At 41.6% G+C, this 19,949-nt stretch overlaps 3 protein-coding genes and 1 long non-coding RNA gene across 10 annotated transcripts; 2 read left to right on the top strand and 2 right to left on the bottom strand.

Annotated features, from left to right (window-relative positions):
• Positions 1-2,806: 2,806 nt before the first annotated feature.
• Positions 2,807-3,640, bottom strand: LOC125516915 (agamous-like MADS-box protein AGL62). Its single transcript, XM_048682179.2, has one exon. The coding sequence runs from the start codon at positions 3,599-3,601 to the stop codon at positions 2,840-2,842; it is 762 nt and encodes a 253-aa protein (XP_048538136.1). The 5' UTR covers positions 3,602-3,640; the 3' UTR covers positions 2,807-2,839.
• A 4,418-nt stretch (positions 3,641-8,058) lies between these two features.
• On the top strand, positions 8,059-12,744 carry LOC125514933 (U-box domain-containing protein 33). 3 transcript variants are annotated; one of them, XM_087528767.1, is made up of 10 exons: positions 8,060-8,438; positions 8,864-8,985; positions 9,071-9,192; positions 9,323-9,427; positions 9,540-9,702; positions 9,992-10,132; positions 10,390-10,857; positions 10,966-11,733; positions 11,948-12,117; positions 12,684-12,744. In XM_087528767.1, the coding sequence occupies exons 1-10, from the start codon at positions 8,258-8,260 to the stop codon at positions 12,742-12,744; spliced, it is 2,301 nt and encodes a 766-aa protein (XP_087384893.1). In that variant the 5' UTR covers positions 8,060-8,257. The 3 variants fall into 3 exon arrangements, with proteins under 3 accessions (XP_087384892.1, XP_087384893.1, XP_048536264.2); XM_087528766.1 differs by lacking the exon at positions 12,684-12,744 and having other exon boundaries at positions 8,059-8,438; positions 10,034-10,132; positions 11,948-12,372; XM_048680307.2 differs by lacking the exon at positions 12,684-12,744 and having other exon boundaries at positions 8,063-8,438; positions 11,948-12,370.
• LOC125514935 (uncharacterized) lies at positions 12,516-19,687 on the bottom strand. Of its 3 annotated transcripts, XR_015608824.1 has the most exons (5): positions 19,550-19,687; positions 17,799-18,497; positions 13,574-13,836; positions 13,290-13,413; positions 12,516-13,164 (listed from the first exon to the last, which is right to left on the bottom strand). It is a non-coding gene; the product is annotated as an uncharacterized LOC125514935 (long non-coding RNA). The 3 variants fall into 3 exon arrangements; XR_015608822.1 differs by having other exon boundaries at positions 12,519-13,413; XR_015608823.1 differs by lacking the exons at positions 12,516-13,164; positions 13,290-13,413; positions 13,574-13,836 and adding exons at positions 16,247-16,602; positions 16,792-16,915.
• On the top strand, positions 13,654-19,526 carry LOC125514934 (U-box domain-containing protein 33). Of its 3 annotated transcripts, none has more exons than XM_087528768.1 (10): positions 13,654-13,756; positions 13,907-14,060; positions 14,864-14,985; positions 15,230-15,324; positions 15,900-15,977; positions 16,063-16,189; positions 16,329-16,406; positions 16,801-16,929; positions 17,214-17,558; positions 17,847-19,526. In XM_087528768.1, exons 2-10 carry the CDS (start codon positions 13,919-13,921, stop codon positions 18,549-18,551), a joined length of 1,821 nt encoding a protein of 606 aa, XP_087384894.1. In that variant the 5' UTR covers positions 13,654-13,756; positions 13,907-13,918; the 3' UTR covers positions 18,552-19,526. The 3 variants fall into 3 exon arrangements, with proteins under 3 accessions (XP_087384894.1, XP_048536266.2, XP_048536265.2); XM_048680309.2 differs by having other exon boundaries at positions 13,675-13,813; positions 16,344-16,406; XM_048680308.2 differs by having other exon boundaries at positions 13,675-13,813.
• Positions 19,688-19,949: the final 262 nt, after the last annotated feature.

The following is a 19,949-nucleotide window of genomic DNA, read 5'->3' as shown; positions in this document are numbered from 1 at the left end:
GAAATATGAATTCTAAATCGATAATGTAAGAACTAAAATTTTCAGATTGTATTTAGTTTTATTGATGAGAATTTTAAATTATTAATATAAGAACAAAAATTTAAAACACATAAAATTTACTATATTAGTTACTGAGCCGAGTCTTTTCTCATGCATATTTGCATATTGATGTGGGCCTTTCCATGCATATTTGCATGTTAAGATGGTATGTGTTCATGTTGAAAGAAATAGATTAGTGGGTGTTAGTGCATTGCCCACTGTCTTAACCTACAATTGGGCCAATTCTAACTCTACCGAGTTTGTGGCCCATGACAACTACTTATTTCCAGCCCTCCAAATAGCAGCCCTGCCCACTTTTTTTTGCCGGGAAAGCCCAGCCAACTTCATGTGTCCTGCTAGATATCACCGTCGTATTAATTTCCTACCACAACACGAGATTTTTTTGAGACAATACCACTACTACATGGGATGGCATCAGATAATTGGATCCTCGACTTAGCCGAACATCATCTCAGTACAAATATGTTAAACACACGGGCCTCTTACAGGAGGTTTACGGGCCCCCCTAAATCCAATCACAATTTGACATATCAGTTTCACCCCGTAAAAACCTACCATTGATGTAGCATTACTGATCTCAATATATGGTAGCCCGTTAATTATTTAGGTGTTAATTATCCTCTGCTTCACGTCGTTTCTCGCTTATTTTGCCTGGATGAATGCATTTATTTTTCATCAAACATTCCTTTCTACGAGCCTATATATATTTAGCTTGATATTTCTTGAGTAATATGTTTCCATTTTGTTTGGCCAAGTGTTTTCAAACATTTCTCACTTTAGTACGATTTATATATTAGGCATGTTTTTTTTGGTTCCGTTAAAACAAGTAGGGGAACTTTTTTTTTGATAATGCACTCTTTTCTTAGAAAATAATGGATCATATGAACAAAAAAAGGAAATAGAACCTGGTTTCAATGCGTAGCTAAATTAAGCACATGCATGCATGAGGTGTCATCCAACAACTACTTCATAAGTACCCCTCGCCAAAAGAAAAGACTATACCAAGCTCCAAATGAAAGCCACTCAAAAAAAAAAGCTCCAAATGAAACGGTAGCTCATCAAGAATCGACTAATATGCATTTTAATGTACGTGAATTAGTGCTAGGTAGCAGCAAGTTAATCTCTTCCCTCAACATGTTGTCATTTACCATCCGCCATTAGGTTTGACGCATTGATGGCTAATTCTGCTCAGTAACTGACCCAATCCAGTTTGATTAATTAAATCAGATATCAATCAAATGAGATTAAATTGGTATTGTGCAAATGAGGCATCATTTAAAAAAAAATTGAAGGCCTGTTTTTCCTCCTGAAACTATTTGCTTGGCTCTGTTGTCTTTTACATTTAATTTGGGCTCATTTACCTTAAATTTTTTTCCATGATAGAACAACAATATGTGGAGCATCTTAGCCTCTCTTGAAGGACAAAGTCGCACCAGACAATTAAAAATGAATATATATATATATATATATATATATATATATAACTTACAATGTAAATTATGTATGTACAACTTTTTGGTTTAGAAATATGAGAATTTGTGACCCGTGAGAAAAAAACTAATATCACATATTGTTTATTTTGTAGAAACCACAACATGTCATATCTTGAAACCCCAAAAAATTCTGTCTAAGGTCCAATGCACAAACCTCACATATGATTTTCTAAGTTTTATGAATTTTTTATGTGCAATTGTGTCCTTCAATAAATTAGGAGGAGTTCAAATCCGAAAAAATAGGAGGAGTTAATGTGACCCTACTATGATAGTTGGGATTTAATTGGCTATAAAATAGCATGGAAAGAAAGCAAGCCAAGCAAATCGAAAAAGTAATATTTTTTGACAACAAAATAGAAGCTAGCCAACCATCCAACAATCGTTTCGATAAACCTCATATTGTATGTAGCGTCTACTTTGAACCTGTGTTCAATTTTCTGTAGACTATTCAGAATTCGGGCTGGAAATAAAAAATCCGACGGTGAACATGTTTCTTATGAATTATCTCCCAGCAAATTAAGGTCACCTTCATATTGTTCGCGATCTTACAAATCGAGCAGCTTAACTTGCTTTGAATGAGTACTAACTTACACAAAACATTCTTGCATGCATCCTTGCATACTTATCAGCGGAGAGAACTAAAGAAAGGCTTTTATTTTCATTAATTTAGATCCATCAATGTTTAATTAACAATAATGGAATCTATTGCACAGGCAATTAACTAAATGGGTTTGCCAATTTGTTAAATATGATATTTATTTATTTCTAAAGGCGTTGCTGATGCTCTCTCGCTCAGGAACTCCTGGAGTGGAGGTCATGATAGATGTTAGTGGTTTGATTATATTGTCGTCGGGATGATGTCTCAGTTGTTCAGTTTTCGCCCTGGTTTCTATTATGAAGGGGCTTCTTTGTATTTTATTTCCCTATCTACATGAAACAACACATTGATGCAGAGGCCGGGGTAATCCTTGTTTTCTTAAAAAAATAAAATAACACATACTCCCTCAAAAATATTATTTATTTGCGAGCTTTGTAAACAGACACTGCAAATTTTTAGGGTAAATGAACATGTTTTTATGACCCAGAGTGGACATTTTATTTATTTATTTATTTATTATATATGTGCATAAACAAATATGTAAAATCGACTGTCCGCTAGTCGCTCGCTCCTGGATCAAAAGACTTGATCCATCAATCCCTTTCTGGCCGAGTTGTGACGACGTTGATGCATGCAGGCATGATGAACTCCAGATCGGACTCGGTGTGGATCTCTTCTTCTTCTTCTCTCAGTAGGGGAAGCCGGCGTTCTGCCCGAGCCCCTGTTGCACCATCTCCATTCCGGTGGCGGCGAACTCCGGCGGTGGCGGCATGGCCATCAACATCTGCTGCATCTCCATCTCATTCCTGGAGTTCGCGAACTCAAAGCCGCCACCGCCCGCGAGCTGCTGCTGCGGCGGCGGGGGTGCGAGGAGCATGCGGCTGGCGCTCCTGGCGCGGCCGACGTCGAGCGCCTCCTGGAGCACCTGGTTGGCGCGCGCGGAGACGGCGGTCTGCACGTCCGCCAGCGCGGCGGCGAAGGCCATGAGCTCCTCCTCCCCCAGGTCGCGCAGGTCGGCGTCGAGCCACGCCGCCGCCGGGCTGCCCTTGGCGCGCTCCTCCGCCATGGCCTCCTCCGCGCGGTCCTTCCGCGCCTTCTCCGCCTCCAGCTGCTCGCGCAGCTGGCCGTACTGCCGGTTCAGCTCCGCGAGGTTGCGGTCGCCGGCGGCGCCGAGGCCCGCCGCCGCCCCGACCTGCGCGGCGGCGGAGGGGATGAAGCGGTCGAGGATGGCCTCGACGGAGGGGTGGCCGAAGGAGAAGGCCTTGCCGGCCGGGGAGAAGACGACGGCGGCCACCTCGGCGCCGCAGAGCACGGCCAGCTCGCTCACCTTCTTGAACAGCCCCGCCCGGCGCTTGGAGAAGCAGACCTGGCGCGCCTCCTCGCTCTCGATCCGCCGGATCTCGATCTTCTGCCGCCCCATGCTGAGCTTCCGCTTCGGCGCCATCGACATCGATCCAATACTTGCGCTCGGGTGCTCTCAGAGAGTGTTTCTTTGTAGAGGAGGTCTGTTTTCTGTTCTCTAGGGCTCGGGTGCTCGTGTTTATATATGCCTGTGCTCGCGCGTGTGCTTAGTTGGCCTGTAGCCATGCACATAAATAGATTCCCTAGGAGTATATATGCCAACTCATCCCGGGCAATGCATTTTCTAATAAATTTCTTATTACTCACCACTGCTCATGAGTTGTCACTCGTATGACAAGATCTCAGCAGCCTTCAATATTTCAAATTTGGACGAATTTTTTATATAATGTAAATCTGGCTGGGCACCAAGGGTTTGGATTGCGCAAAGCTCTTTTTACCGGTATGTACCGGTGAACCATATGTTGTTCGTCCACTTTGCGATTTGTGTGCTTTGCTGGCCCACATCTTACATATATTAGTGTATTCCCGAAGAACATGGCGAATTCAACATTGCATCATATCAGATGGCAGGCCCATGTCAGTGATAAAGTATTACTTGATGCATGCCTGATTCATTCTCTCTTCTCATGCATCTGCATGCGAGATTAAATCCTGCCTTTTATTTTCTCTTTGGCAATTTCATTTATTCATATCTTTAAAACTATAATCCCATTTTAGAAACATTTTATATATTTGAACTCTTGGCGCCAAGATCAATCTTGAATACATTTAAACATGATTAAATTTCAACGTTTCAAATGAGTGAAATCAGTTTTCTGAAATAAGTGAAATAAGTTCTTTGAATTGAGTGAAACCAATTTTTTTGAAATGGGAAAGAAATTGTTTTTCATGCATATGAAACATATTTCAGTGCAAAATATGTGAAACTTGTTATTTAAAAAAAATGTGAAGCTGATTATTTCCAATCATTTTAAAAAGTAAGTGAAATCTATCTTTGAAACAAGTGAAATTGTTATTTCAATTGAGTGACTACAATGTGTTTTTCTAAAACTAGTGAAATGAGTGAAATCTATCTTTTCTAATTAGTGTAATCAATTTTTGAAATAAGTGGAATATAGTATTTTAATTGGGTGAGTGTAATGTGTTTTCTGGAATGAGTGAAATTTGAGAAATAAGATACTTGAAAAAAGTGAAATATATCCATTGTTTTGTGAAACTGTCTATTTCAATGTTTGAAACGGATTTTTGTGATGAGTGAAATACGTTTCAAGATATTTCATAAATACAAAGTGATATTAGTTTTTGAGATTTTTTTTTGTAATGAGTGAATCAGTTTTCCAAATCAGTGAAATGTGTTTTTTCAAACTAGTGAAATACCAATTTTGGAATGAGTGGAATTATAATTTTTGAAATGAGTGAAACAGTAAAAGTAGTTTTTGAGACATATTTTGTAATGAGTGGAAACATTTCGCCAATTCAGTGAAATGCTTTTCTTCAAATTAGCGAAATACTGATTTTCAAATGAGTGAAATTACATTCTTTCAAATGAGTGAAACAATAAATTTATATGAGATATAGTTTGTAAAGAGTGAAAACAATTTTCCGAATCAGTGAAATATGTTTTTTTTAAACAGTTTTCCAAATAAGTGAAACCAGTGTTAAAAAAAAACTGAAATGAAATGATCGAAATATTTTTTATGAGATACCAAAACATTCTTATGTTTTATGAAAGTGATTTCAAAGATAGTTGAAATATGTAAAATAAAAAGTAGTTCAAATATATCCAAGATTGATCTTGTTTTGAAGGCTTTGTCACCACAAATTCAAATATATAGAAAGTTTAAAAAATGGACATTTGGTTGAAAAAATATCAAGCAATCAAAATATGAGGATGAAAATTAATACATGTGAGATGTATGGGAAGAGGGATTGCATGCATGCATCATTATTCCTCTGCACTCAACTCTCTGTGAAAGGCTGAAAAGGCATGCAGTGGCCCCACGTGTGTCAGTCCTGTCAGTTGTATTAACCGGGTATAGCAAAGGGAATCGATTTACAGTTTATACGGAGTGACTGCACGCATCTTGGGTTATTCATTTTGGATTCCAAATGCACCGGTAGATTTAGTTATTCATTTTGGATTCCAAATGCATAATAAAATCTCGGGGGGCACCTATATTTCTGTTTTGACGGTAATCAGAAAAAACTGGGCGGTTACCGAACGCTTTTTTGAGTGAATTTTGCCAATCAAAATTCATTCAAACTAGTCTAAATTTAATCAAATTCAGAAAAAGGGAATTTTTTTGCTCGGTGGTGATTTCTCGTGGGTAACCGAATTTTCGGCCTGGTAACATAATCCCTGGTTGACATGAACATATTTGTAACCTCAGAATTTCGGGCCAGATTTAATTTTTTTGCATGGTATATTTAAATTAATTTTCAAACCATTTTTTTTTACTAGTGTACAGTAGGAGAGGTTAACAACTGATCAGTCCTTTTTGCACACACATTAGTTAGTCGTATACATGAATCTCACCTCACGCATAGGTAGCTTTCTAGTGGATTAACAACAATAGGGTGGTAATTGTGCTAATTGGGTAAATGATTATCATCTCATCAAGCTCTTCCTGGAATGGGCACCTCACGAGAAACATCTTTTTTTAGGAGAGGCTCTTAGACTTGTGGCATGGGCAGGCCGGCTCGATGACCCGGGCCGGACTTGCGTCTTGGGCTGGGATTGGGCTTGTTTTTGCAGTCCGATCAAAAATTTGGGCCCAAATCGGGCTTTAATTTTAGTCCAAAATAAAACCCAGCCTAGCCCTGAACGTGTTGCCTCTTCAGATCTTATGTGTCTCACTATCTGCAAATCTCACCCTGAGCCTCCATATATAAGCACCGAAGATGCGTGCAACTATACTATCACAACCATAAATTCCCAAATTCCTCTGCCTCCTACATTGTCGGCGGCACATACTTTATCCTTCCCTCGATGCATCTCTCGGGCGAGATGGTCGTGGTCGACCTCCACCCGTGCATGGCTGTGCAACGGTGTTCGAGCTCCTCGGGCCAGACTCGAGCTTGTACTTAGTACATTGTTAGGGCTTCGAGCTTTGGGATGGGCTTGGCCGCTTGGGCTAGGTTATTGAAGGCCAGGCTTTTGTAAGCCCAGCCTGAAAAATGCCTAGGTTTAGCACCTGCTGTGGTAAATATTAACAAAATAAAATTGTTGGAAGGATATTTACATAATACGGTGTTTCACAAGCACAAATGGACAAAGAGAGAGAATTACAGGAATCTGCTAGGTGGAAATGTGACCATTAAGTTGTTGCAGCAACCTATATACCCTAAAAGTAAGAGATAAGCCTTAGGGCATCTCAAACACCGGTCACCAAATTTACGTCCTCAAATGTCCTTGCCGGCCGGGCGGAGGCCATCCAACCATATCCAACAAATGTCTACTCGGCATTCGCGCATGTCAGGATTTCCTTAGAAGCAGCCCCCCCCCCCCCCCCCCCAGTTTGAGGGCGATTTGAGGGATTTCGGAATGGCTAAAAGTGTTTGAAGCATCCGGTCCTGGCATTTGAGGCAGATTTGAGGGCCCGCGCTGGCTTTGCCCTTAGACCTATCTCTCGAGTCTTCTCTCATAACAACATTAATAACTTCTTCTTCGGATAAAGGTTGTTGCAACTTATCATTTTCCTCATCTGTAACCAGATCAGAGTCAGACCAAAAATCATGTCCTAAATGAATATTATCTTTAACTTCAAAGCCAAAAAGATTTTTGTAAAAAGAAGTAGCAACTTCCAACATTTCATGGGTAGAATAGACAGAGCTGTCATCACCAATCAGCACATCCAGATGGTACATTCTATGATGTTGATTAGCTAACCCATGAAAATAAGAATTACTCCTACCCCCCAACACAATTTTCCTATCCCTAGATCTTTGCCATAAGGCGGTTTCCTCTTTTTTTTCGAATATAATCCAATTCCTTTTATCATTCATACATTTTTTATCATCATTTGAAAGTTTATTTTCCTCAGAAAAAAACATCAAGATTGTCAAACTCCACAAGGAGATTACGTTTCTTTTTTCTCAAGATCAGCTTCCAAATTAATGCTCCAACCTCTCAATTTTTTCCTGAACAGTCTAGTCAAATTAATTTGCCGCCGTTGCCGATCCAACCATGTAACTCTCCAAGAGGACGTGTGTATTCAAACTGAATGAAAAGGTGGTGTGTTTTACTTCATCAGTTAACCATGAATGTTCGATCTTTACTGGTATGACTCGATAATTCCACTAGAGTAGACAACCGTCAGACCATGGCGATGAGAGCGGCAGCCCGCGTCATAAGAAAAGCACTAGACTTTGTTGCGCCGTCTTCCTCGAGTTGATCGAGAGCATGTGGCTGGGCAATCGAACAAACAGGTGGTGTGCGATCATGAAAACCATAGGGAAGTAAAATTATCATGGAAACTGCTAGCCCCTGCCATGCCATGGGAACTACTGGGCAACTCTTGGCAGCAACAAGTCAAGCCGGCAGCAGGTGTGTGTGTACAGCTGCCAGCCTACCATAACGAGTCAATCTATGCACACAAGTATATATAACGGGTCAAGAGGTTACTGAATCAATGGTGTATAAAAAAGGCTCAGAGGAGCCAGAGCGCAGGGGACAAGTCCAAAGCTGACCTGAGCTGTTGGCTAACTAGCAAGAGAGAACGACACAGCTAACTAGCTAGCTGCCATGGACGCCGCGGGCGGCTCGTCGGAGCCATCCTCCCCCTCCTCCTCCGGCGGCGGCGAGCAGGTGTATGTGGCGGTGGGCGAGTCCAAGGCGATGGTGCTGTGGGCGCTGCACAAGTTCCCCAAAGACACCGCCTTTGTGCTGCTCCATGTCTGCTCCCAGCCCAAGCTCATCCCCATCAGTGCGCCTCATCCCCTCCTCTTCCACTTCCCTTCTTTCTTTTCTTTCCTTTTTGCTTTAATTTGGATCAGAAGTTCTTTTATGCAGCTTTGTAGTTTCATTACCTACTAGTACTTCAATAGACTGAACAGCATAAACAAGACATGGGTAATTATTACACTGACATGGTCAATCCACGTCAATTATCTCTACAAATTTATTTATTTATTCCAAAATGGCTTTACTACCTCTGTCTCATAATGTAAGACGTTTTTACAGTTCAATTTAAAATGCAAACATGTCTTATATTATGAGACGGAGGGAGCAGCATATTTTGGATGCAATGCAATCAGATAAACTAAAATCCTGCAGGATTCGAATAGCATAGAGTTTCTGCTGATAGTAAATTATGGTTGCGAAAGTTAATACCTCCAATGCTGTTCATAGTGGGTGCCAGGATCCCTGCTAGCCAGGTGCAAGAGCAGGAGCTGACTGCATACAAGAAGATGGAGTTGCAAAGAATCAATGACAGTCTGGACCAACATCTGCTCCTATGTGCACAGGAAAAGGTTCAGACATATCAGACACCAGAATGCGAAGAAAACTAGAAATATATGCTTGCTTCAAAAATTGACCTATGCATGTATCTCACAGGTACAAGCTGAGAAGCTGGTGGTTGAATCAGATGATGTGGCAGAGGGACTAGTGCAGCTCATCACTGAGCATCATGTCACTGCCCTTGTCATGGGGGCAGCAGCTGATAAGCATTACACAAAGTATGTGCACAAATTTCTGAGTGATCTCTTAAAAACTTGTAGATTATCACTATAATTAAACACGTCGTGGTCATTAGTGAATGCCCTATTACCACAAAAGGGAAAACTAACTCCTCGTTCAAGAGTTCAGGAAAATGAAAGCTCTCAAGTCCAAGAAAGCACAGGTTGTAGAACAGCGGGCAGATCCTTCCTGCAAAATATGGTACATCTGCAAAGGAACGCTTGTTTACCGTAGGTACGATTGGTCGAGCGTGGATGCTCTTCACTTGTGTTCTTAGCGTTACGTTGCAGAACTCCAGCCTGCATTTGACATGTTTCCCTCCTTGTCTGCATTCTCTCTACACTAGGAAGGCGGTTCCCCTTAGCCATGGGGCAATGCCGCAAGGTGCACAAAAGCCTGATGCTCAACAGTTTTCAGTGGATAGATCAACTAGCTTGTCAGATATGTGGTGTGTTTCAAATACATGGCTACACAAACCAAATCTCAGACGATCCGACGGTAATGAAAAGGTAAACACAATTATGTAAATGATATTTATTTTGGCATACTTAAAGTTTAGCAGTTACACTTCAAGGAACAAAGAAGAAGCTGCTTCATTTATATTCTCCACATCTTCAGTAAGCAATATGCATCCGCACTTAAACTTTGTATGGTCACTGATGAAGCAATCAGAAATGCATATGCACTTCAAATGTGGTCCATGATGAAGAATTTGCTTGATAAATACACGAAATAGGATGAAGATAATTAAACATTGAAGAAAATCTTGACATGAAGTTTTGACCTTATCTCACCCAGGAAACTGTTAATGAATTTGACGAGGCTGATAACAAATTCCAGCATATGCTCCGGGAGTTGGAGAGTGTAAGAAAACAAGCTTACGAAGACAACTGCAGTCGTGAAAAGGCAGAAAGGGAGTTGTTTGAGGCTTTCCAGAAAGTAAGTGTAGCTTAATTTCCATTTTTCAGTCATGTCAAGTATACTGATGTTAACTGTTATTTCAACTGTATGATGTATGCCAGTAAGAGCATTATTTGGAAGATACACTTGCTACTGTGCTTATGAAGCATCATCACCAACTTTACCATCATCAATAATAAATTTGTAAACAATTTTGGATCCATCGTTTTTGTTCCCAATAACTGCCAGCTAATTTTTTTAACGAAATACTCTCTGACATTTAGCTTGTCCAACAGGCACGAGCCTCTGAGAGTATGTACTTCGGAGAAGTGAAGCAAAAGAATCAAATAGAGGATAAGTTGAAAACAACACTGGAGGAAGTTGAAAGACTCACAGAAACAACTAATGAACTTTGTGCAAAGCTTCAAGATGAACGCAAGAAAAGATTAGCCATGGAGAAAACAACTTCCCATTCAGACCGTATTATCAAGGATTTGATGTTGCAGCGTGACAAGGCAGTAAGAGAGGTAGAAGCACTACATGCAAAGAAAGGAGAGTCTAGTGGAACCTCGGAGGGGACAATGCACATCACGGAGTTGTCCTGCTCGGAGATTAACGGAGCAACCAACAACTTTGACCACTCACTGAAGGTTGGAGAAAGTGTTTATGGAAGTGTGTACAAGGGCTTTCTTCGGCACACAAATGTAGCTGTAAAGAAGTTGAATCCTGAAAGCACACAGTCACAGTCGCAGTTCAATCAAGAGGTTGAATTATTGGTCTTGGTTAATTATTTACTTTCTTTCATCTCAACTGAACTGGCAATTCGCTTCTTCAAATAAATTGCTGAGTTGTTCATGCTGCCTCCTTTGCAGATAGAGATTCTCAGCAGGGTTCGACATCCAAACCTGGTGACTCTTATAGGAGCTTGCAAGGACGCTCAAGCTCTTGTCTACGAATACATGCCCAATGGAAGCTTGGATGACCGCCTGGCTTGCAAAGACAATTCTAAACCTCTCAGTTGGCAGTTGCGCACCCGCATCATTTCTGATGTTTGCTCCGCGCTCATCTTTCTCCATTCTAATAAACCCCATAGCATTGTCCACAGTGACCTTAAAGCATCGAACATTCTTCTTGATGGAAACAATGTAGCAAAGCTCAGTGGTTTTGGCGTGTGCCGAATGTTCACTGATGAGTTCAGGGGCAGAACCACTCTATATAAGCATACCCACCCAAAGGGGTCTTTTGTGTACATTGATCCTGAATATGTTATGACTGGTGACCTGACCCCCCTATCTGATGTATACTCTTTCGGAATCGTGCTGCTGCGCCTTTTGACTGGAAGACCAGGATTCGGGCTGTTGAAAGATGTGCAACGGGCAGTGGAAAAGGGTTGCCTGGAAGCAATTTTGGATTCATCTGCTGGGGGCTGGCCAGCTATGCAGGCTGAGCAATTGGCTCGGGTAGGTCTGAAATGTTGTGAAATCAGAAGAAAAAACCGCCCTGACCTGCAAACGGAGGTTTGGACTGTACTTGAACCAATGTTGAAGTCTAGTTCCATCATTTTGTGTTCTTTATCATTTAAATCAGTATCCGAAGACCTTGGAGGTGTGCCGCCCTACTTCATCTGTCCAATACTACAGGTGAGTCATAGATTTAACTTGGTGAATATTTTTTTCTTCTATTGTTCATTTTGACATATTAAAGTGTGGAAGCATGCTTGATTAACCTTAAATTTCCTCCTGAATTTTTGTTCCAATTTATCATTCTTAGCAATTTTAGACAAAGTCAGTAATTTCTTGCATAGACAACATTTGTTATTTCAGGTTATTTCACCCTTGCATTTCTACGATGCAGGATATCATGAGGGAGCCTCTAATTGCTGCAGATGGTTTTACCTATGAAGCCGAAGCTATAAGGGAGTGGATTGACAATGGCCACCATACATCACCCATGACAAATCTTGAGCTACTCCACTGTGATCTTTTGCCGAACCATGCCCTCCGCTCTGCGATCCAAGAATGGCTGCAGACAAATGCAAATTAATATGTTAGCTTTATCACCATGGAACTTTGAGATGAACAATTGGTGTGCGCTTAACTCCTTACACAGATTAATAGGCACAAACCGCAAAAACCAAACGCTTCTGTGTGTATTCAGAAAGAATGATCTAAGATATACACATTACTTTTCATTTTGTTTCTTGAGCAAAACGTGTATGTAAAACAAAATAGTTTGGAGCTCCATCAGTGGCATGCTGTACTTTGTACATGGATTTATAAAGTGAAAACTGTTTAGGTGATGATATCACCATCGCATGTGCACACTGCTTGAATGAACAATCAATATTGGTGTGGTATTGACTGGCCTCTGAATGTCGATGTTCCAGGATGAATGAAAAGTGCATATCAGCATGGAACTATCAAATTATTTACAACCATATATGGTACAGTGTCATTTTACATGTTACATCCAGTTTGAAAATCTAATATTTGCATCATCGATCTGTCTATTCCGAAAGTCCAAAATGATCAAGCAATCAAACTTCAATGACCTATGATCAGCTTATTTTATTTTCTTGTCAATGACACAGATCCTCCGTGTTGAACAATACCAAATTCAAAAGGTACGATGTCCTTGTCTCCAATGACTGACCAAATTGGCAGCACAATCTATTATATATTGGTCCTTCAGAAGCTGGTAACCAGCATGAAACTTCATTTGCCTTGAAGTCGCGATCTATCCGATCTGGACCTTGATTTTTAGCAAGAGTCCAATTCATCTTTGACATATCACTGTGTCAGGACTGCATACTTCCTAACCTACCTTCCGGTCGCTCTGTCCTCACACTGGGATACTGTATTCCTGAAAGCCTGCAATTTCTCAACAAGCACTTCCGTCCAAATGAGTCAGACGGAGATTCCAATCATCCAAAGCTGCACCCCTCTTCACGTATTGTAGTTCAAAGTATAATCCTAGTATATGCTAATCATCAGATGCTTTAGGAAACAGGAGATGCCTTGATGTACATTACTATATTGACAGCCTGAGAGCAAGAATTGTGTGAAAGCCACCTGCAGAAAACGAACATTATTGCATACATCTAATCATATCAAAACTATATGTGCTGGACAACATTTACGCATCTTGAAAGCAACCCTTTGATGGGCATTGCCGGCCAGGGAGATGGGATGATCACCATCTAATTGGACGACTTTGTTGCTACACATCAAAAGTCAGTCAACGAGGGGCAGGCATGTACAGCAGTTCCTTGGAAGTAGTGGAAATTTCACGGAAATTTCACCCGAATCAGACAAGTTTTCCTGCCAATATAAAAATAAATTATTATCAGCATAGTCATTTCTAAACTGGAACAGCTGCTCAATGGGTAACCAACGTTTCCTAAGCTGAAACAACACTTTTTGCTCTAAAAAAACATTTTTCTCATTGGACTACACTTGGGACCCAAAGCAAGAGACTGACCTGATAGTGTGCTCACTGCTGCTGGATACAGTCAGAGGAAGACCAAATCCAAGGCCACTATTTAAAACCACCATCATTGCCTCTCCTTCAGGCCTTCTATGAGCTGACACTTCCTAGGAAGAGCAAAGGCACAAAAGGGAAAAGATGCCTCTGGGTTGATGAAAAGTGGTGCAGCACAATTAGGTACTTTCGTTAGCCTTTTGGACCACTTCCAGATATCTTCACCTTTTCGTGTTTGAGGTGAGGCTTCTATGGTTCAGGTTCTGCTCAACAAGATAGCAAAGGCAGAATCAAGATCTGATGTTAATTCTTGATTTTTAACGGTATATATAGGGAGCAAGAAAGATGGATCAAGAAGAGGTTCATATCGCGGTGGGGAAGAACTTCAAAAGAGAGAAGGCTAACATATTATGGGCAGCTGCAAATTTCCCAAGGGCCACACTAGTTCTTGTCAATGTTCACTGGCCATCCAAGTGGATGCCTTTCAGTAAGATTTCTTCAGTCAAATATTTCCATCCTTTGTACAGCTCTAATAGTCACCCATGTGCAATTTTTTAGAAGGAAATTTAAAGGATGTTTCATCAGAAAAAAAATGTGCAGTTCAGTGTACTGTCTTTCAACTTGTGTGTGAATAGAAAGTAATACGCTATCCAATCCTATAAAGAAGCATTTCAAAGAGATAGATAATAGGAACGCAATTTTTTATCATTATTTAGTAAATGTAGCCATCTTAGATACCAATACACTTTTTCTCTCAGAAAAAAGATACCATACACGTTAAATTTTTCTACCAGGCCAGGAAAGGAAATGCCTAATCAACTTCCCCAGTATGATAAACAGCCTTTTCATGCTCTCATCTTATTCTGGACAAATGCAAACACAGCAACTGCTGTCGGTAGTAAAAATGTTGTAGAAGTTTACACACATGAGCGAACAGGCCTGTAGCCTAGTGGTTGCAGTGACCTTAGTAGCGCTCCAGGTCCTGAATTCGAACCACTGCGGTTGCCTAACAGTGTTATACATGTGGCCCACATGTCCTGGGCACCCTGTAGCGCGTCCGAGCAGCCGGCCTTCGGGGCCTTTTCATGATCAGGCCAGGGAGAGATTCTTCTTAGTGCAAAACCATGCGGGCAGTTTTCCCCCCACCAGCCGAGTTTTTATTTTATTACACACATGACTTATTGCAACAAAATAGCTATATTTTATTAACACAAATATTAACAGCATAAAGTATAAATTTATTTTTATGAGCTGTATAAATAATTTTCTGTTTCTCCTCAACAACTGCAGTGGGTGGTGAGTTGCTATACAAGTTTGCAGATGAAAAGGAGAAGCAGATGCATAGAGACAAACAAACAGAAGCAACGGTTAGGATGTTGTTACAATATAAAAGCCTGTGTGATACAAGAGAGGTAATGATCTCTATCCTATGATTTTAAGTTCAGATTAAGATATATCAGGTTACAGCAGAGCAATTTGTGTTCATCCAAAAAGTCTTGTACCCATTTGGTACTCCCTCCGTCCTAAAATAAGTGCCTCAACTTTAGTACAACTTTGGAGACGGATCAAATCAATATTACGCTATGAATAATAAAAGTTATAAGATACCTATTTCAGAGAAGACATGTTTCATAAACAGGGCATGTATCTTTGCAGGTTAAGGCACATTACATCACACACGATGACATTCTCGTTGGTCTTGTAAACCTGATAAAGAAGCTCAAAATAAAGAGAATTGTCATCGGTTCAAGGTGAGATCTTAAATGAACTCATCCCCAAAAAAGAGCATTCCCTCTTGATATATGTTACTTGATGTAACATGTACACAATAAATGTATTAAGTTTCATGCATAAACCAGTAGAACCAAAAGTCCGAACTTCATCACCCCCTCTCACATGTGGCTCGATAAGGCCTAACATGGACAGAAAGAGTGCAAGCAATTTTTTATTTAAACTGCAAAAACTGAGACTTGAACACAAGACCTCATGGCATTGATACCATAGTAAGTTCATGGACCAGCCACTTCACCCAAAAGACCGAAGAACGAACTGATGGAGAGGAGGGAGGGCACTCTCCCTCACTTCTAGGCTGCTCCAGGCCTTGGACGTGCGATCGATGTAGGCTGCAACTATTTCTATTTAATAGTGTGTTGTCCAGGCCTTGAATTTGAGTCTTGGCTCTGATGCCATATTAAGTTTCATGCACCAACCAGTAGAAACAAAAGCCTGAACTGATGGAGAAGGTTGGTCAATCCACGTATACTTCAAAAAAAATTAATAGTACCTTAGCGCATATAACTGTATAACACTGAAGCAAGTTATGCAGGAAAATGGCAAAGCAAGAAGAGCTTCGCAAATGCTGTCAGGTTTGGGTGGTGCTCAATGGAAAATACATGTCCACTAGGTATAGTTTGTCTTAAGTCCATAACTGGAGACATCTGGATCAAATCCAGTAATTACTTGATGGATGAGATCATTCCTAAGTGCAGTAATGATTATCTGAAACATACGGGAAGCATTGGATATAGAGGGAGCTCCGATTTGTTGGCGTCTATACATGAGCTGACTCAGCTGAGCGACAAATCTGATGGATACACAACACCACCAAGTGATTTTGTAAGTAACCTTTTAGTAAAGCATTACACACATTTTTATCCAAAAGAGCATTAAACATATGCAAATAATAACTGTTTCAGTTTACAAGTTCATGACTATGGTTCAAAGTTTTGGTCCTAACTCGTGGCGTATTCTCAAGTATGTCTCATTTCAGGCAGATGATATCATCAATGGGGATGGGGTTATTCAAATGGATGGTGCTGATCAATCAGCAAAGGTAATAACTCACCTTCGTTTTGCTTTCAAGACAACTACTAAAACATGTGCATTCAGAAATTCTATCTACTCACTCTTTAAGGTTGCCCACACATACAGAAACAATATCCAGGATTTTGTACAACCCTTGCTCTCTCTTGCAAAATGTTGTACTATGCATTTGAGCTTAATGAAGATGGCACCTCGAGCGCCTTTTCCTGTTAAAAAAATGGCATTATATTTGAATTCACTCTGCGCTTAAGCATGTTTGACCAGAATTATATTTACCACTGCTGCCACAAAGACAGATTGATGAACTGTATCTGGTAAAAAAAACAAGTGCTACCTATGACTTTTGAAAATTGCAATTTGCGTAAATAACATTAAGTTTTGCTCCATTCACGTACGATGTGCAGGAAGCTGAACAAGGCGTTGAGGAATCAAATGCTTGTGAGGAGGTGGAGATTTTTTCCGAAGAGGGTGCTGATAAATCTGATGAGATACAGAGTGCCAGAAATATTTCTGAAGAGGCTGCAAAATTGATGGTAAAAGTCAAACGATGCAACTTTTGTTACAGTCCATTCCTTTTGAGATCGGACACAGTAGAGCTTGGACGGAAAAACATGCCTAGGTGAAGGTAAGCTAGAAAATAATAAAACATTCAAAATGAAATTAATACTGATGAAGATAAGCTAGAGCCATTGCGTTTCAGGAACAGAAAAATAGGAGATAGAAAATCATGGGACACAAGGTGTACATCACACAACATTGGTCCCATTAAATCTCTTCTTGATTACTTCTTCAGTATGCAGCTTTTTGTTTTGTACAGGACGAAATGGAGAAACTCCAAAGGAAATTAAAAGATCTGCAAGATGAGGGCTATAATCATGAACAAAGCATCTTGTCACCCAGAAAAGGGAATGTTTTGCCGAGGGAGAGAACCTTATCGAAAAATAGATACCCAAAGCTGCATATTCCAGATCACATTTCGGAGTTCCCCATGTCGCGTATTGAGAAAGCGACCAATAACTTCCACTCAAAAAATCTCATAGGGGAAGGAGGCTATGGTCCAGTCTACAAAGGAAAACTAGGTGGTATCATAGTGGCTATCAAGATGTTGGGACCCCATGGTAAACCCCATGGTAAACAAGGTTTCCCAGAGTTTCAGCAGGAGGTAAATATAATAAACATTCATTTAACTATCTGAGTATGCACACAACGTAGCATAAGATTAACTATAAGAAGAATCAAACTTAATACAGAGCAATAAGCAAGTAGTCCACCCTAAAAAGAAGCAAGTAGTTCTATCTGAACTGTAGTAGGATCCCTGTTTCTTCACTTCTTTTATGAGAACTGTTCCCTCCTTTTCATATATATAAAAGAACTCGCAGAAGTAGATAACAGACTTGCATACCTGTCTGCTTGGAGAGGCATCTCCTGAATCATGTTTGGAACTCTCCAGGTTGTGGTACTGAGCAGAACCGAGCACCCACACATCGTGAGGCTGATTGGCGTGTGCCAGGAATCATGCATCCTCATTTACGAGCACCTCCCCAATGGCACGCTCATGGATGGGCTCTCCAAGGGGCTTCCATGGAAGGACCGCATCAGGATCCTCGCCGAGCAGCGCTCCGCGCTGGCGCACCTCCACTCCAGCTTCCCCCACGCCATCATCCACGCGGACCTGAAGCTGACGAACATCCTCCTCGACGCCGGGAATGTGAGCCGGCTAGGGGACTTCGGAACGGCGCGCATTGTGCAGATGAAGCCCCTGAAGGACACAATCTGCCGGTGGACCAACCCGATGGGCACAATGGGGTACATGGACCCCATCTTCTTCATGACTGGCGAGCTCACTACAGAGTCGGACGTCTACGCGTTCGGCGTGGTGATCCTGCAGGTGCTCACGGGGCTGCTCGACCTCAATATCGTCGAGCAGGTACAGGAGGCGCTCAGGAGGGACGCGGTGCACGGCCTGCTGGACGCATCTGCCGGCAGCTGGCCAGAGGTGCAGGCAGAGCGGCTCCTTCGGCTGGCGCTGAAGTGCTGCAACCTGGAGCGGAAGCACCGACCGACCTTCACGTCCGACACCGACTGGAGACCGCTGGACATCCTGCGGGCCATGGCGACTGCAAGTAAGTCCCGGAAATGGAGTCGTGGAAACTGAAGAACTGTGCCAACGCCACAACGCATCGGCAACTTGCTGCAAAATGCCAATAGATAGACAGTAGCATTTCTCTTGTGAACCTGCACTATACATGGGTTTAGTTTGTGATGCTATAGCATTTCTCTTGTGAATGTACATTTAATTAACTAGAACATGATGTATCATAGAACAGAACAGTTCATCACTCTCATTAGTTTGTGGTGGCAAAATCATAGATAAATGTGCATGGCAAATTATGTAAGCGCCCACAAACATCTCAGGATCCAATGACCCACATGAGCCATATGAAATAGTGTAATGTATTTTTTTTATTTGTGAGCCTGCTGCTACTATAACTAAAGCATCACAAACTAAACCAGGTAGTAGTATAACAATCAGATCAATGGGCCAAAAGGGGCTTTCACCCCCAATTTCATCCTAATTGGTACTCCCTCCGTATCAAAATATAATATATTTTTTATACTCCCTTTGTATCAAAAAACATCTTATATCTGATACAGAGGGAATAATAAGCAGCAACAAGCACCCACACAGAGCAAGGGACCGGATCAACTAATGCGTGAAGCGCAAATTGTTTGCCGGTAACACGGTTACATCAGGATGCACGGAGTTCACATGAAGTTCAGATCAGCATCGACACAGCTGCCATATGCCGCAGGCAAACTAAGTCACAGCTTTCTAGGGCAGTACACAACGGGTAATCTAATAAGTTTCAAACTGACAGTGAAGCTCAATTCTTCAATCACCGCTCTGGCCGGTGACAGATTGTGCTCAGTCATCATCTCTAGGCAGTAGGCACCACTTGAGAACCAGCATAATCGGGTTGCCCGTTCATCGATCGAATGCAGTGCAAGGCAAGGCGGACAAGCATCCACATTCTGAGCCAACCTGAAACTCCATGTCTAATTGTCTATCCTTGCCGTGATCAAACACAAATCGATCGACACAGAGGGGGGGGGGGGGGGGGGGGGGGGGGGTCGGTAGAGAAACGCCATTACCTGCCTGGCTGACCTTCCGTCGCCTCCTCTCCGGGATACATCGCGGCCGCCGCCGCCGTAGTAGAAAGGGGAACGCCGCCGCGCTTTCCGACAGCCGGCCAGCCCGCTGGGTGTCGACTCTGAGATGGGCTACGCCGCCATGTGCACTTGTTATGCACTTTGGGCTTTTATAACTAACTTATGGCCTTCACTAAACGGATTAACTTGTGGGCCTTTTGTATCTCTTCTTTCTCTTTTTTAAGGTTTGGTATGTAGTTGTCCTACAAAACAACTCCAGTTCACCTTAAAAAATAACCTCAAAAAAAAAACTCCAGCTTCATGGAGCTCCTAACGGGGGAGCAACTATATAGTGGGTACTCCTTGCAAGAGCCCCGCAAGGGTCATTTTTTGTGAAATGAGA

Source organism: Triticum urartu, chromosome 6A, assembly GCF_056163025.1.
Source record: "Triticum urartu cultivar PI428250 chromosome 6A, HENAU_Tu73, whole genome shotgun sequence".
Lineage (NCBI taxonomy): Eukaryota > Viridiplantae > Streptophyta > Magnoliopsida > Poales > Poaceae > Triticum > Triticum urartu.
The sequence above is the reverse complement of the archived record's forward strand: the minus strand, read 5'-3'. Positions and strand labels throughout refer to the sequence as shown.